Source organism: Phacochoerus africanus, chromosome 12 (assembly GCF_016906955.1).
Source record: "Phacochoerus africanus isolate WHEZ1 chromosome 12, ROS_Pafr_v1, whole genome shotgun sequence".
Classification (NCBI taxonomy): Eukaryota; Metazoa; Chordata; class Mammalia; order Artiodactyla; family Suidae; genus Phacochoerus; species Phacochoerus africanus.
This window is the reverse complement of record NC_062555.1, coordinates 12,258,594-12,274,525: the sequence shown is the minus strand read 5'-3', so window position 1 is coordinate 12,274,525 and position 15,932 is coordinate 12,258,594. Positions and strand designations below refer to the sequence as shown.

Below are 15,932 nucleotides of genomic sequence, written 5' to 3'. Positions count from 1 at the left end.
TAGGATGGGTTGATCATTTCTCCTTCCCTTCTAATTTCATCTTTTATGTTAACTCAGTTATATGTATATAGCACAATCTTCATGAAGTTATATATGTGTGTATATATATATGAGTTATTTAACATATATAAAAATACATATTTATCTACTACAACAGCTTATTCCTATTTTGTCCAACATACGGAATGTGCATTTAGATTCTTCAATAGCAGAATATTATGTTGGACCACATGTAACAAAACAAAGCAGCCATGACTAACTTGCTATTTATAGATTTCCTTTAATGGTTGAATGTTTCCAAGGGAAGCAGTTCATCTTTTACCAAAGTTATTAAATTTCATGTGGGCTAAAGAAAAACTCACAAAAAAATATTTTAAATTTAAAATATATGTAGGGGTCAGAAACGCAGGTTGCAAATCAAATATTAGAAGTTATAAAGGAAAGTCAAATATGCCAATAATTTATTGTTGTCTAAAAAAAAAAAAAAAAAAGGTTGACCCAAAATTGTAGTTGGGATTCTCTCTCCAACAATTCTAAAGAGGATTCGAGGCCCATCTACCTCTTGCTAAAGTCTGATAAATGATATGCTTTATTAATAACTTATTGGTTAGTTTATTAAAACTTTGGATGGTAAAAAAAACATATTTGACCTGAAAATTCATGTTAGTAAAATTTATCTTCTTGTGTTTCTGCATAGATGTCTATTTTAAATGAAAAATCATAGTCTCCAAAAGACATAATTTGTTTGCCCATAAATCCAAACTCTCAGCTAAGTGTGTACAAAAAAAATGGAAAAACAAAGTTCCCACAAAAATAATGTAAACTTACTGCCTGGCATATGCAAATTAGTTTTGGCCTCCTGCTTGATTTCCTCAAGGTCTGAACTGACTTCTTCTTAGCTCCAGTGGATGCTCCTTCCCTTGCTCAGAGTATTTGCACAGAGCTGTGGAGCTTTGCTTGTTCCTGCAAGAGGCAGAAGTGGAAGCTTTTCAAAATTATGACATAAGAATGGATATACAGACTGGTTTGATAAACCTGAATCACGTCTAAATGGCATTTAAATTGCATTAACACCTACTTGGACAGACGCGGTGAAAGGTCATCACTGACAAGTACCGTCTCCCCTGTTTGCAAATGTCCAATTTGCTGCTTTAACGTGGGAAGGCGCCTCACGCCCTTGCTGTTGCCCGATGACTGTCATGCTGCAAATACCTCTGATGACGGAGCATTTACTTTGGGAGGTGCCATCGTTCTGAAACGGCCTGAGAGGGAGAGGCCATGTGTGAATGCATTTTTATTTCGTTGCCTGGTCTTTGCTGTTGTTGATTCAGGGAGAGGAAGCCCACAACGATGAAAAAAAAGGAAGAGCCAACCACAGGCTTTCTCCACCCAATTGCCACTTTTGTAAAGTGTAGAAAGTGCCTTTATCAGTTCCTTGGACTTTACCAAAAGGAAGTTTGGAATCTCTTCAGAATTTACGTAAAAACAGCAGACACACGCATTTTTATTCCTGACAGTACGAAAAAAGCCATGAGCTTTTTCCTTCCATTCCTGACCTTAGTTAGACTTTCAGAGGATTAAAATGCTAGCTCCTGATAATAAATTTTCACATTGTCAAAATAATTATACAACTAGGGTAAAGTAAAGAAATTAATTACGGATACTTGTAAATAATAAAAAAGTCATTGTGACATTTTCACGGAATCTGTTGTGAATGGTTATTTATAAACGGAGGAGAAGGCAGTGAGGCCATATGATTAAAATGTCAACTTTAATTACAAATTAAAAAGGAACTGGCTGAGGTTGAGAATTTTAGGCAGGACCATATCAGAGTTTAAGTGGCTCCAAAAAAAAAAAAAAATCTGTGTACTATACAGGCACTTCTGATCAAAGAGCTCAAGGTAGAGTTGGTGCCTTAATGAACACTTGTTGAGTTATGCGAAAACATTTTGGCGGTGGGGAGGGAGCTGGTATCTGGACTGCTCTGTTCATTCCTAGCCTTCCATTCTTTTTTTTTTTTTCCCCCTTTTTCAGTGGCACCTGCAGCATATGGAAGTTCCCAGGTTAGGAGTCAAATCAGAGCTGGAGCTGAGCCCTATGTCACAACCACAGCAACATGGCACCTGAGCTGCATCTGTAACCAATGCCATACTGGGTCCTTAACCCACTGAATGAGGCCAGGGGTTGAACCCACATCATCTTGGAGATGATGTCAGGTCCTTAACTGGCTGAGCCACCACAGGAACTCCCTGGCCTCCCGTTCTTGTTGAAAACCAGTCCATGAGTTATTAAAGGAATTTTCTTTTCTTTTTTTTTTTTTTGTCTTTTTGCCATTTCTTGGGCCGCTCCCAAAGCATATGGAGGTTCCCAGGCTAGGGGTCGAATTGGAGCCGTAACCACTGGCCTACGCTACAGCCACAACAACTCAGGATCTGAGCCGCATCTGCAACCTGCACCACAGCTCATGGCAACGCCGGATCCTTAAACACTAAGCAAGGCCAGGGATCGAACCCGCAACCTCATGGCTCCTAGTTGGATTCATTAACCACTGCGCCACGACGGGAACTCCAAAGGAATTTTTTACCCATTCATTCACTGGGAAAGTATTTACTCAACCCGTGCTATGTGGCAGGCACTGTTGGTGGTGCTGGGTATACAGCAAGGAAGAGGCGGTCTCTAGTGTTGGGAGCTCAGGGGACATGGAAACCCACTGAGGAGGATGCAGATACATCCGTTAGGCAGCTCCTGTCACACCTGCTCCTTGACCTGCCTGCGTCTTCACCTCAAGCGCCACTTTCCTACTTTATTACTTACAGCTGTGCATACCCTGGAGCAGGAGGCTACACAGGAACGCTGACAAGGGCGATAGGAATTGAAAGGAATGTTTGCCCTTGATGTCAAAACTGGAAAAGAGAAAAGTGGGTGCCGGGTCCCCAGAAGGCTAGCAGTGAGGCAGCTGGTCGATGGTGAGGCTGTAAAGCTGGGAAGTAGTTGGAGCTGTGGGGGTGATGTCGGGGCTGGGAAAACGGGCCCACTTTTCAAGGCCATCTCCAGGGGATTTACCAGGGGAGGATTTTTTTTTCAGGAAATATGGAAGGAAAGGGAGAGGAGGACCAACAGTGAAAGAAATTTCACATTGTGCTGGCAAGTTTCAGTTTTGTCCTTCAGGAGGCATGGAAGCCAAGTAAGCATTCCGAACAGTAGATCGCATGGTTAGCTTTCACATTTAGAACAAGGCTTGTTGAATAGCCACAGGTAGGATGAAGAGGGAGACACCAAACTTAAGGATTTTGTCTTTTTTTTTTTTTTTTTTTTTGTCTTTTAGGACCACACCCATGGCATATGGGGTTCCTAGGCTAAGGGTTGAATTGGAGCTGTAGCCACCAGCCTACACCTCAGCCACAGCAACTCTGGATCCTTAACCTACTGAGCGAGGCCAGGGATCAAACCCGTGTCCTCATGGATGCTAGTCGGGTTCGTTAACCATTGAGCCACAACAGGAACTCCAGACTTAAGGATTTCGGCATCCCTCTATCCCCAAAGAAAAGATGGAGGGGAAACCATGGAGGGAAAAAGAAGCAAAAATGATGGATGCATTTGGGAGGATGGATCTTGCATCCCCTGCATTTACATCCACTTTGATCATTCTTTTCGACACTACTTCTCCTCGTTGTGCCCTAAGCTACTCTTACGGAACTGTAAATTCTTGGGGGGCAGGGATTGTACCATCTGTGGAGTCTCACGATTCTGAGCACAAGTGCTTCACTTGTCATAGACGCACTAAGTATCAGTGGATTTGAATTCTGTTCCCGTGGAACCCTTGGCAACCTGATAACTTAGGGCTGGACTGAAACTTTGGGAGCACTTTCCCCATCTTCCCATTTCACAGATGAGGAGGCAGCCGTCAGAGGCATTGAGCCACATGGCTCATTGGAAGCAGAGGTGGCACTGCGTGCTGGGTCTGCTTGCTCCCCATCCAGTGATACTTGTCTCAGGTGTACATGCTAAGCCACACAGCCTTGTGCTTCCTGTTTGTTATTCCGAGTCAGTGGCACTGGAGCCAGAAGATCTTCCGCAAATGTCTGGTCCCCATCTCACACGTGACTGAGGCGGAGTCAGCGGTGGTTCTGTCTTAGGTTGCTGGGGCTGCTGTAATGGAGTACCACAGGCCGGATGGCTTAAACAACTGCCTCCCCCTTCTGGAGGCTGGAAGTCTGAGCTCAAGGGGTCACGAGGGCCCTCTGCTCCCTGCCTCTCTTCTAGCTGTGGGGAGCCTCCAGCATCCCTTGACTTGTAGATGGCGTTCTCCCTGTGCAGCATCACATTGTTCTCCCTCTGGGTCTGCCTCAGAATCTCAGTCTCTCCCTGTGGATGCAGGTACCGTCAAGTTAGATTAGAACCCACCCTACTGAACGCATCTTAACTCGACCATCTGCAAAGACTTTATTTCCAAATAATGTCCCCTCCACAGCCCAGGAAGATAGGATTCCAGCGGCTTTTGGAGGCTTTGGTTCAGCCTGGTTCAGGGGCCAAGTTAACGCCATTGGTCGTAATGATGGGTGCATCCAGCACCCAGATCCCCAGACCTCAAGGTCACTGCTTCCGAACTAGCCTCTTCCCTCAATGACAGTCGACCCTTAGCTCTTGGACATTAACTGTTGCCCACATACTTTTTAAAAGTCCCTTGGCCTTGCAGAGTCCCAGAGTTGAGTCAATATGTGTTTATTTTGGAGGTTTGACTTTTAAATCAAATATTAGACCAAAAATGATGCAGACTCCTTGGGGGTGTCCTGAAAAGGACAGTGTGCCCTCAAATCTGGCACCTGCGCTGGATGGATTTTCCTTGGCCTGTCACACATGATGACATTTCTCAACTAGCCCTGCCAGTAACAGGTGAGCACAAGCCAGATTCAAGTGCTATTTCTTTTTCTTCCAAAGCAGAAATGCAGCTTCAAAACGACGCTTTTCCCTCCTCAGTATCTATCTAATCCCCAAATGAATCTGAAAACACCCCCTTTTTTTTTTGTCTTTTTGCTATTTCTTTGGGCCGCTACCGCGGCATATGGAGGTTCCCAGGCTAGGGGTCCAATCGGAGCTGTAGCCACTGGCCTACGTCAGAGCCACAGCAACGCGGGATCCGAGCCAAGTCTGCAACCTACACCACAGCTCATGGCAACGCCGGATCGTTAACCCACTGAGCAAGGGCAGGGACCGAACCTGCAACCTCATGGCTCCTAGTTGGATTCATTAACCACTGTGCCACGATGGGAACTCCTGAAAACACCCTTTTATAAGATTTTTTTTTTTTCTTAGAGCCCCGTATTACATGGTATGGCCTTCCTTTTTTCTTCATGGCCAAACAAATTGTAGGCACATCAAAAAGGAGAGCTTTCCAGGTGGAACTCTCTTGTTTTCAACTCGTACAAAATAAAGGTTGTAGGAAAGGAAAGCCATTAGATGTCCCTCCTTTAAAGCAGTTTCTCCAGACTTGCCGCCATGCCCCCCTCCCCCCAACAATTTGTCTTTCTTCTTGGCTGAGATGAAGGGACAGAGGTGAGGTGGAGGCCAGGGCCACAGTAGTTTGGAAAAGACTAAGGGAACTCTTTCAGCTCCTCCGTAGGCCTTCAGAGGTGCTAGGTAGTCGGGCTTTGCAGAAAGGATGCTCCCTGCTCTTATTCTGCATTCATCTGCCCTCTCTCTGCTCCTTTTTTCAAAGGAGGACCAGTTGTTTAAAACTGCCCACCTACAGAAACAAACAAACAAAAAACCTCCTATCCGCCTTTGGGGCTTTTTCCTGAGCTGCCTCCTGGGAAGGTGTTTCCTTAGCTGCTGCTACCTTTGAATTTTCTAAGCAAGCTGGATTGGGGAGCTAGAAACAGTTATAAAGAAAGCATCACACCAGGGCCATGGGGGCGTGTTTTCAATTTCGGTGCCCTTGAGTAGACTGTCTGCAAACTTATTCGGCCGTTTGCACAATCAACACGAGCGGTCAGTGGCCAGTCAAAGCCGTACGCCCAGTGAACCGTGCCCATTCTGCCTTGGCCTGGCAAATACACCCCGTCCAGCGCGCTCTTCCTCCTTTAGCTCGTCGTGGCTTTCCAGATGGTTTGCTACGTGGTGAAGACAGTGCTCAATTCTGCCGTGTGGATGTAAAGTCATTTTTGAGTTGGAGTTCTGTCTTTCAGACAGACTCTCTGGGAACCCTACTTGGAATATCAAAACAGAACTAAAGAAATAGATTTCCTGGCGTTCCTCCCGCACTGCAGTGGATTAAGAATCTAACTGCAGTGGCTTGGGTTGCTGCGGAGGTGCGGGTTCGATCGCGGCCTCCGCACAGTGGGTTAAGGATCTGGTGTTGGTGCAGCTGTGGTGTAGGTCACAGCTAGGGCCCGAATTCAGCCCCTGGCCCAGGAACTTCCACATGCTGTGGCCAGAAAGTTTAAAGGGAGGGAGGGAGGAAGGAAAGAAAAAAGAAAAAAGAGAAATAGATTTCTTATGCAATCCACAAATGCTGAGGTAGATGATCAAATTAGCAAGAAAGGGAGCTACCCCGTTTTTACCGTTATTCTTTCATGCCACCCCACCAACCAATTGTGATTGAATCGAAATGACTGAAATCTGGATTTGGGTTAGGCTAAGAGAATAAAGGTAGCATTATAGGTATTGTAGATACAATTAGGTACTGATAGAGTAGAGATTTAGTAATTACCATCTTTTCTAAAGAAAATGTTTAAATAAAATGCTGCTGGTAGCACCAGGAGGCTGTTCCAGCTTCACTCGGGTACTTGACCATCTGTTGGTGCTTTTACCTTTAGCCCCTACTGAGTTCCAGTCCACGAAGACTATGTCTATGGAAAAAAAAAAAAAAGAGATAAAAAGGGTCTTAATTTATAAACATATACATTATAGAATATATAAATCATATATTATGCATAATTTATGTAGCATAATAAACACTTATACTATATATAATTTATATAGTATAAATATAGCATACTATAATTTATGTATCTATATAACATAAATTACTATATATATAGGTACTAAAAGCCCCAGACTTGTATGTTTTGTGAATCCTGGAAGAGATATGTCTGCTCTTATGTGCAAAGAACAATTGACTTAAAAGTAGAGAGTAAGTTTATCACTAACAAGGCTTATGCATCTGTGCATCTAATGCTAACTTAGACCAAATCTTCATGCCATTGATATTTGCTCCCTAAGTTCCTATAAACACTGAGTGTATTGAGAGAGAAAGAATCTCACTGATGCAGTCACGTTGCTTAGCCTCTCTCAGTGCGCTTTTTTTGTGAGCTCAGTGAGTCATTATGACATGATTACAGTTTTAGCATGATCTGCTCTGCGTGGAAAAGCATCCGTTTTTGGTGGGACAGAGACCCTACGGTTCAGACACAGTGAACAGGCACATCGATGCCATGATTAAGTGGCATTCCTGGACACCCTGAAGATTGAAAATACTTTCTTCAGGGAAGCAGCCAAGAAGAAGATGCCTGGCAGGGGTTAAACCCAAATGTCTTCACTGCAGCCTATTTCTGTCAACACTCTGTTCAGGAAATAAACATTTACGCTTTCTGAAATGAAAGTGTATTTTTGAAGTCTAGCCGTCAGATCTTTTTTGCCCTTCACACTTTCGAATGCTTAGCCTTTTTTGTAAGTTGACTGCAAAGTGCATCAGTTTGCCAGGCTGAAAATAAATAAATAAATAAAAGTGCGTGACACGTGCCCACAGCACGCTGTCAGCCTCCCAAGTTTCCCGTCAAAGAAGGCAAGGGGGTTGGCACAAAACATGCTTTCTTCAAGCCTGTTACTTCAGGGGTACCTGCCTCTCAAGAAGCTCTTCAGTCCTTCCAGTGATGTCATTATACCCAACTGTCATCTGGTTTATTTGGAGCTCGCTGTAGTGCAGATAAACTTGCTATGGGTCAAAGTAGAGAGTGATTCTGCCAGCAGAATGCCTGAGATACATGAAATGGCCCTGACTCGAGGACGGAGAAGAAGAGAGATCAGGGCTGTCAAGATATGCATGGAGCGGGGCTGTAGCTGGGGAAGAAAAAAATGTGCCACGGTAGCAGTGTGTTTGAAAAAGCTGTAACACGCCTGAACATTTAAAACTATAACCTGTCACACACCAAAGATTAAGATCCCAGGATGCGCAAAACATGCAGTTGGGACGACACCACCGCAAAGCATGTTTCATTTCATTGGGAAGGAGCTTTCTCTGCAAAGAGAGCTAAATGTCACAGATGAGGAGGACCTCCCTCGGAGCCCGAGAGCTGGAAACACCCCGAGATGCCCCGTAAAAGCCCGAACACGTCATGACCCTTCGGATGCAAGCGTGCGTGTGCCAGTAGGGCGATGGTGTTTTTAGAAAATTCCTCGGACTCAGGTGTGTTCAAATATGCGTTTTCATTTAGACCTCTGCCCCTTAGGTTTTTATCCTTTGCTCAGGACTGCTGGTAAAAATATCATTGTATCCCTGGGTCCTTATGTATGTACAATAGAGCCAGCACTCCCAAAGAGCAGGGAGGAAATTTTTGAGGAACTCAGGTGTCACCTCTATTGTGTAGTCAAACTCCTTAATGACCAGGTGAGCAGAGCCCTCTCTTACCAAGGCTGCTGAACTGCTCTCCAGGCATTGGGAAAGCAAAGCTCTTTGTGGCAGCTTCCTGACTGGAGAGGTTTGGGAGGAAAGGGTTAAAGTGTTGCGAGTCAGCTAGACCAAGAAGAGATAGAAGTCCAGACATTTATTTATATTGTGTAAGGCATGGGTTGTCCTTTTCCCTATGGTTTTGCAAAAATTGCACCTCCTCTAATCAGCTTGAAATAGATTTGAGGCTATCAAGCAGACCCTTTGTGCTAAATCCATCTTTGCGTGCTCCCTGATCTCACCCCCCCCCCAAAAAAGGAGAACCTTTTCTTTTCCCCTTTCCTTCTCTTTATTTCATTAAGAAGTGAAAGGGAGAAGTTCTTTTTACAGGAATGAATACACATCCAGCCCCCTCCACCCTTCCCCCGCCTCGCCCCCACCACACAGAGCCAACCGCGTAGAAGAATCAAGTTGCAGGATCAACTTTTAAAAAACGCACTTTTATTTTATTTTATTTTTTGCATAATTAAACCTCAGAGAAATGCGTGCAACATTATGGCTGAAAAATTGTTAATTTGTAAATCACAGGGACAAAGGGGCCCCGGTGCAACTTTAAAGTTTCCGTGCACGTAAATGTCGATAGCCTGCCTTCTCCATCATCAGCACTAAATTCACACTGATGCCTCTTTTCTTCTCCGTATTGATCCTTCCATGAGAACGCAGATTTGTATCTGTTAATTAATGCGTCCTGAAACAGCGTTTGTATTAATCAGGCAGATAAGAAAAATTGGATGCCTGCATCCTCCTGACAACCGTAAAAGTGCTGGCCCTGATAAAATCGTGGATGGACCTCAATAAAAAAGTTCCTCCTTCCACTCAATAAACTAATCATCCTGCTTTTAATTATTCGGCAGAAAGATGTGTGGAGATTGGAGAATGTGTAAATCTATTTACTAACAGCAGTGTCTGGGAGGGAGAATAGTGCTGTCACAGGAAGGTGCTGCAGGCTACGTGCTCTGTCCATCTGCTGCTGCAGAAAAACTGCTGCTTGGGAACATGAAAAGGACCAAGAAAACTAAGGCAAATTGAAAAATACCCATCCCTTTTTGCTCCCAACTTTCCTGAATATAATGTATTTTTTGGTCGGTTTTGTTGACACCAGGAATTCCTACTCAGTCTCTTTTCTTGACTTAGATATTTGAACATGCCTGACAGCTTTTACTTGGCCTGGTGCATAGAAAAAAAAGAGCAATATTGTTTGTTTCTTTGTTGTAAAAATTCCCCAAATCAAAAACAAATGCAGCCAGATGAGATCAGTATTAGGTGTGATCTGCTCACATTAGATCATTATTTTTCTCTTTTGAATCTCTTTTGATCTTATGTTCTTCTTTCGAACTTTTGAATATAAGTTGTTACATCTTTAATTCTCACAGGATATTATTAATGTAACCCCACATTGAGATGACACGAAAAAAAAAAAATGGAAAAAAAGAGGGAAAAAGACTTAGCCAGTCGCAAAGAAAATTGGTTCAGTAATATGTAAGCGGCTTGATAAACAATGAAAATGCTCTTTACATGTGCTTTGAGATCCCTTAAGAAGAGCTCAACTAATCCTTCTTGATGATTTTATTAAACACTTGTAATTAATGGTGCCAAATCTTCAGAAGGCCAGGAAATGGGTTCCTTTCCTTTATCACGCTATAGTTGCTCATATCACATGGGATATGAACAATTTCTGAGGAATAAAAATGATGACAGGCACAGTGACCATTAGTGGGAGCCTAAGGAGGGTGGGGCACCTGTGGGTATTTATGATTTTGGGTAGTAGGGTCGAGAAAGGGAGTACAAATAGATCTTATCAGTTGCATTATTAATATTTTCTTCTGTAGAATTACTGGTGGCAGGACCTTAAATCATGGTTCTATTGTCCTCAAAAAACATAGAGATGGTCGGTCACCCTTGGAATTCCTGGGCATAACATTGGAAATGAAAGTGAAGTTTTAAGAAACATTTCTTTTTTTAGGAAAAAGTATGTGGCTGGTCATCAGGAATCTCCATGAAGACTTGCTCTTAGAATATGAATCTAATCCCTCTGAGATATAAATATATATCTTTATTCCTAAACGGGTTTAATTGCACTATTTCGTCTTTCCCTATTGAACCACATTTTCTTTTTAATTTGTTTTGCATGTGTTTTTCTCAAGTTCAGAAGGGACTTGAAGCATGTATGTAAAAATGCAGAACAGCTTTTTGTAAAGAACTGAAACAGTCATTCAGATAGTTCAGATAAGAATAATGGTTAATATAGCTACACTTATTGAATGCATATTATAAATTAGTGTTTTGGTACATTTTATTTTATATTTTCCCCCAAACACAAATTAAGATACAAGTAAATTGTTTCACTCAAGATGATGGGGTTCTCTTGTGGCACAACGGGGGAAGGATCTGGCATTGTCATTGCAGCAGCTCTGGTCGCTGCTATGGCGCAGGTTCAATACCTGGGCCAGAAATTTCGACGTGCCTTGAATGCAGCCAAAAGAAAAAAAAAAAGAAAGAAAAGATGAAATAGCCAGTAGCTCAGTGGGGCTGATGTTTAGATTCAGGATCTGGTTCTGCTTATATTCTACCCACCGCACTTTTAGAATAACTGGATCTTATTATCAAGAATACATTGTGGTGGAGTTCCCACTGTGGCTCAGTGATAAAGAACCCGACTAGTATCCATGAGGGCTGGTATCTGGCCTTTCTCAGTGGGTTAAGGATCCGGTGATTCTGTTAGTTGTGGTGTAGGTCGCAGACTCGGCTCAGATCTGGCATTGCTGGGCTGTGGTGTAGGCTGGCAGCTGAAGTTCCAATTGGAGCCCTAGCCTGGGAACCTCCACATGCTGTGGGTGTGGCCCTAAAAAGCAAAAAAAAAGGGAAAGAAAGAAAAAGAATAATTTGTGTCTTTTTTAATGGGTGAGGAGGCCAGGCTGCAAAGTAGTTCACCCTCTTTCATACCAGTCACCACCATTTAAAATAGGAATTCTTGGTAAATATCAGTGAGGGGAAAATACCCACTTAAGAAGTCTCTCTGCGGTGTCAACATACTCAGAGTTACTGTGCTTGTGACTATTGTACAGAGATGGTTCCAAATTGCCCTCTTCTGGGTGGCCTAAATTGTTTATTTTCCTTTATTTGGGGTTTTTTCTTTTGTGGGCTTATTTATTTATATATTTACTTTGATATTGTTTATCCATAGTAGGTTTTAGAGATGAGGGGGTTGAAAGTTTGGCTTCCTGCAAGACATTCATAAAGACTTCCACTAGAAAGCAATCATATGTAAAGATTATATGGCTTTTTTTTTCTCAAGTGACAAGAAACAAAACTACTTCGCTGGTCACTCCCCCTCAGCCGTATCTATAGAATTTGGAGAAACTGCCCCCAAAGTTGAAGCTGGTTTGTGACTTTTACTCTGCCATTCGCAACATGATCAGGGGAAATTTTTAAGAGTGGCTCCTCAAAGCTCAGCATAATTTTGACCGTCGGTGCAGAAGCCGACGACGGTAAGAAACTCATGTTGCATTGCGAATGACGGTTTGAAAGTAACCTGATCTGCCCGTCTTCCCACACAGGCTTCTCCACGCTCTCCCTGGCGGATCAGATGAGTCTTCTGCAGAGTGCTTGGATGGAAATTTTGATCCTGGGTGTCGTGTACCGGTCTCTTTCGTTTGAGGATGAACTTGTCTATGCAGACGATTATATAATGGATGAAGACCAGTCCAAGTTAGCGGGCCTTCTAGACCTAAACAATGCTATCCTGCAGCTGGTGAAGAAATACAAGAGCATGAAGCTGGAGAAGGAAGAATTCGTCACCCTCAAAGCCATAGCTCTTGCTAATTCAGGTTGGCACCTGACATGCCCTGGCTCCACTGTCTCCCCTGTCACTTTTACCCCTTCCCTTCACATCTTCTTCAGGGATTTGCTAGATCTAGTTGTAAATTCTGTGAGTCAGCAGCATTCTAATCATTACAGCTTTCTAGTAAAAGTGAGGAAAAAAAAAATCAACTTCCAGGGGATTGTTTTTACCTGTTTATTAAAAGCTGTGGAAAAAAAAAAAAAAAGGAGTTCCTGTCGTGGCACAGTGGTTAACGAATCCGACGAGGAACCATGAGGTTGCGGGTTCGGTCCCTGCCCTTGCTCAGTGAGTTGACGATCCGGCGTTGCCGTGAGCTGTGGTGTAGGTTGTAGACGTGACTCGGATCCCGTGGTGCTGTGGCTCTGGCGTAGGCTGGGGGCTACAGCTCCAATTCGACCCCTAGTCTGGGAACCTCCATATGCCATGGGAGCAGCCCAAAGAAATAGCAAAAAGACAAAAAAAAAAAAAGCTGTGATGCTTTTACCCCCTAATTCATTTACGAACTTGAACCACGGCAAAGCGAACTTGTCTGGAATTGATGGCACTCTCAGGATAAAATTAGCTCTGTTGTCTTTGTACGTGCAAGTGAAAATAAGGATAAGTTCCAAAGACAAACTCTTTCCTTCCCACCCAAATGGAAATTTTGTCATTGGAATAATATACGTAGCGTTGCTTTTCGTTTTGGTAATCAGAGAATACTCTGTTTTCTTCCATTCTGGGAATTCTCTAGAAGTCAACATCTGCTGAAGGAGTAGTTCCCTCAAAGGTATTACCCAGACAGTAGGGGTTAAGAATTATGAGAATAAATGGTCTTGGCATTAGAACTGCAATGAACTAAAATAGGGAGCAGCCTCTGATAAGTAAAAATCATTGGTGCTTTGTTGTTTTCCCTTTGTGCCTCTGCAGATGCTTTATCGTGGTCTTAAGTCTCTTTCAGCATTTGCATGAAGTCCAGGATAGATCCCTCCTTAATGACGTGCCGATCTTTAGATACCTGGATGTCAATAACACGCTCTGATGCTGTGTACCATTGACAGTCACACCGCGCCCCTCCATCTGCTTTTGTTTTGACCCTATCTTTGAACTTTATCTTGGTTGCCGGCCAGTAGTTTTCCCTTTAATTACAAGAAGGAAACTGTCAATAAAATCTGTTAAATGGGATGCAATGAGTGGCTTGAATGGGCGGGCGGCTATTTGTTCAAATTCTGCAGCATTCAAGGTATTGACAGTTTGTTTTCTGGGGCCATATGTGACGATCAATCTCAGGCTGGGCTCAGCCGCGCTGAAAAATGAAAAACCAGATTGCTTTTGCTTACTTGTGGATGACGACTTTGTGATTTGGCGCGGTCCTAGTGAGATGAGACCTTCTGCCCAAATTGCCCCCATGAGATCGGGGATGCGTGACTGTTTTTAGAAATAATTTTTAATTGATTTTGTAATTAACAGTTCATCTACAATATTGATGCATGAATCCTTGGACTGATAGGAGGGAAATTGTTTTCAGCAATGAAGTTGTACTTTCCTATTTGTCTTCCTAATGGAGTTTAGCGTTTCACACTTTTAATTGCGAATATAGCCCTCTTCTTCATCACAGCCTTCAGTCTCCCACCCCCTTCCCCGGGAAACTGGAAGATATGACTCGTTATGACACATGGCAGCACTGTCATAAACCCGGAAGAACCCTTTGCCCTGCTCCCTGGAAGGCAGAAGTGGGAGATGGGATAGAGATTTTCGGAGGATGTATTACTTTGCCTGGACTTCACGTTAGAGTATCTCCCATAATTAGATGAGGGAAGGGATTGTGCAGCGATGGTTTGGGAAGAATTTTTATTTGGCAGTCCTACAGTGGTTCCAATTTATAACAGTTACTTGGTTAATTATTTTTCAAATGCAGCCAGTGTGGTCTGGATCTTTTGTGTCTCAAATGGCTTTTTTGAATTATCAGCTAATCACGAATGCTGAGCAATGTGAAAACTTTATCATCAGAATTGCGAAGATTTTGTAATTTTAGATGTTAAATGTATACTGTATGGCTACGGATTATAATTTAGAATACCTGAAATAATTAATAGCAGCATTTCTGTCTCTGTTGTTTAGAAGTATAATCATTAATATTTTTGATATATAGATATTCGAACCCCGTGTTCTCTGCTGTTAGGGGAGGAAGTGACCTACTTTCAAGCAGTGACTGGTGGTTAGAAAGTCTTTAAAGAACCAGTCGGTTTATTTTTCTTGTTTTAAGCCAGAAGTAGTCAAGAAACGCTTTTTTCCTCCTATCGTCATATTCTCTGGCATTTCTTTTTTCCCAAAAATGTCTCCACATTCTGACATCTTTCGGCTTCTCAATCACAAGAAAAATTAATGGACTCATAGTAAGGGAGAAATGCATAAACAGTTCCTTAAGGACTGTTTTAATGTTTAAATTGTGCCATCTCTCCTGTGTTGTATAAATGCAGCCTTTCCCTCACCCATCTTACTCACAAGCCCCACCATTTCAGCTTGGAATAAACCACTCAGAAAGTCTTTTTTTTTTTTTTTTTAAACTGCCAACATGAGACTATTTTATTCCATTTTTTTAACCATTATTGGGAGGACAGCAATAAAATTGTAGATTCAATTTTACGCAGAGCCAGCGTTTTTTAAACTGCTCAGAAATCCATCAATGTGAAAATAGTTTAATATTTTTCATAAACACCACAAAAAAAGCTTGTAGAGTTTCTTTTAGTATTGAGAAATTTCAGATTAACGTCAGTAACTTTTGTTGGGGGGGGGGGAATCTATTGTTGTGTAATTTATATCAGCATCTCCTATTCCCCAAATGGCTGTAGGTGTTAACAACCATTGTCTCATTAATCTAAATTTCAGCTTATTTTAAACATCTGTCTTTATTCAATAATTATAAATGTTGTACTTATACTTGGGAAGCAGGGAATTGGCTTCCTGATAATGGCCGTCATGTGTTTTGTAGCTGTGTTTCTGTCACATGTGAATTCAGGAATATTTTATAACGCCAGAAAGCCACTGACAATACATTTCCTATCTTCGAGTATATAGCCCCAAACCCCAAGGTATCATGAGCTAATATGGTAGTTCTCACATTCAAATATTTGCAAACCCTAAATAATTGTTCTCCTTATTTTGGAAGGTCAAACACTAATAGGCTCACTCAAACTACCTAGTCTGTATTTTGGAGCACCAGCAACCTCTGGAGCAGAATTGCATCCTTGATACATTTCTGTGGGACTGACTTCAAGAAGGAAAATCTAGGAGTTCCCATCGTGGCACAGTGGTTAACGAATCTGACTAGGAACCGTGAGGTTTTGGGTTTGATCCCTGTGCTTGCTCAGTGGGTTAAGGATTCGGCATTGCCGTGAGCTGTGGTGTGGGTCGCAGACGCGGCTTGGATCCTGCATTGCTGTGGCTCTG

General features: G+C 42.6%; 1 protein-coding gene across 3 annotated transcripts in view; it reads left to right on the top strand.

Moving 5' to 3' along the window:
• The window catches only part of ESRRG (estrogen related receptor gamma), a 657,829-nt gene that overhangs the window by 626,701 nt on the left and 15,196 nt on the right, over positions 1-15,932 (top strand). For all 3 annotated transcript variants that reach the window (XM_047754864.1, XM_047754865.1, XM_047754867.1), the window contains one exon: positions 12,223-12,492. In XM_047754864.1, the coding sequence (XP_047610820.1) occupies positions 12,223-12,492 (270 nt within the window). The remainder of the gene's footprint in view (positions 1-12,222; positions 12,493-15,932) is intronic.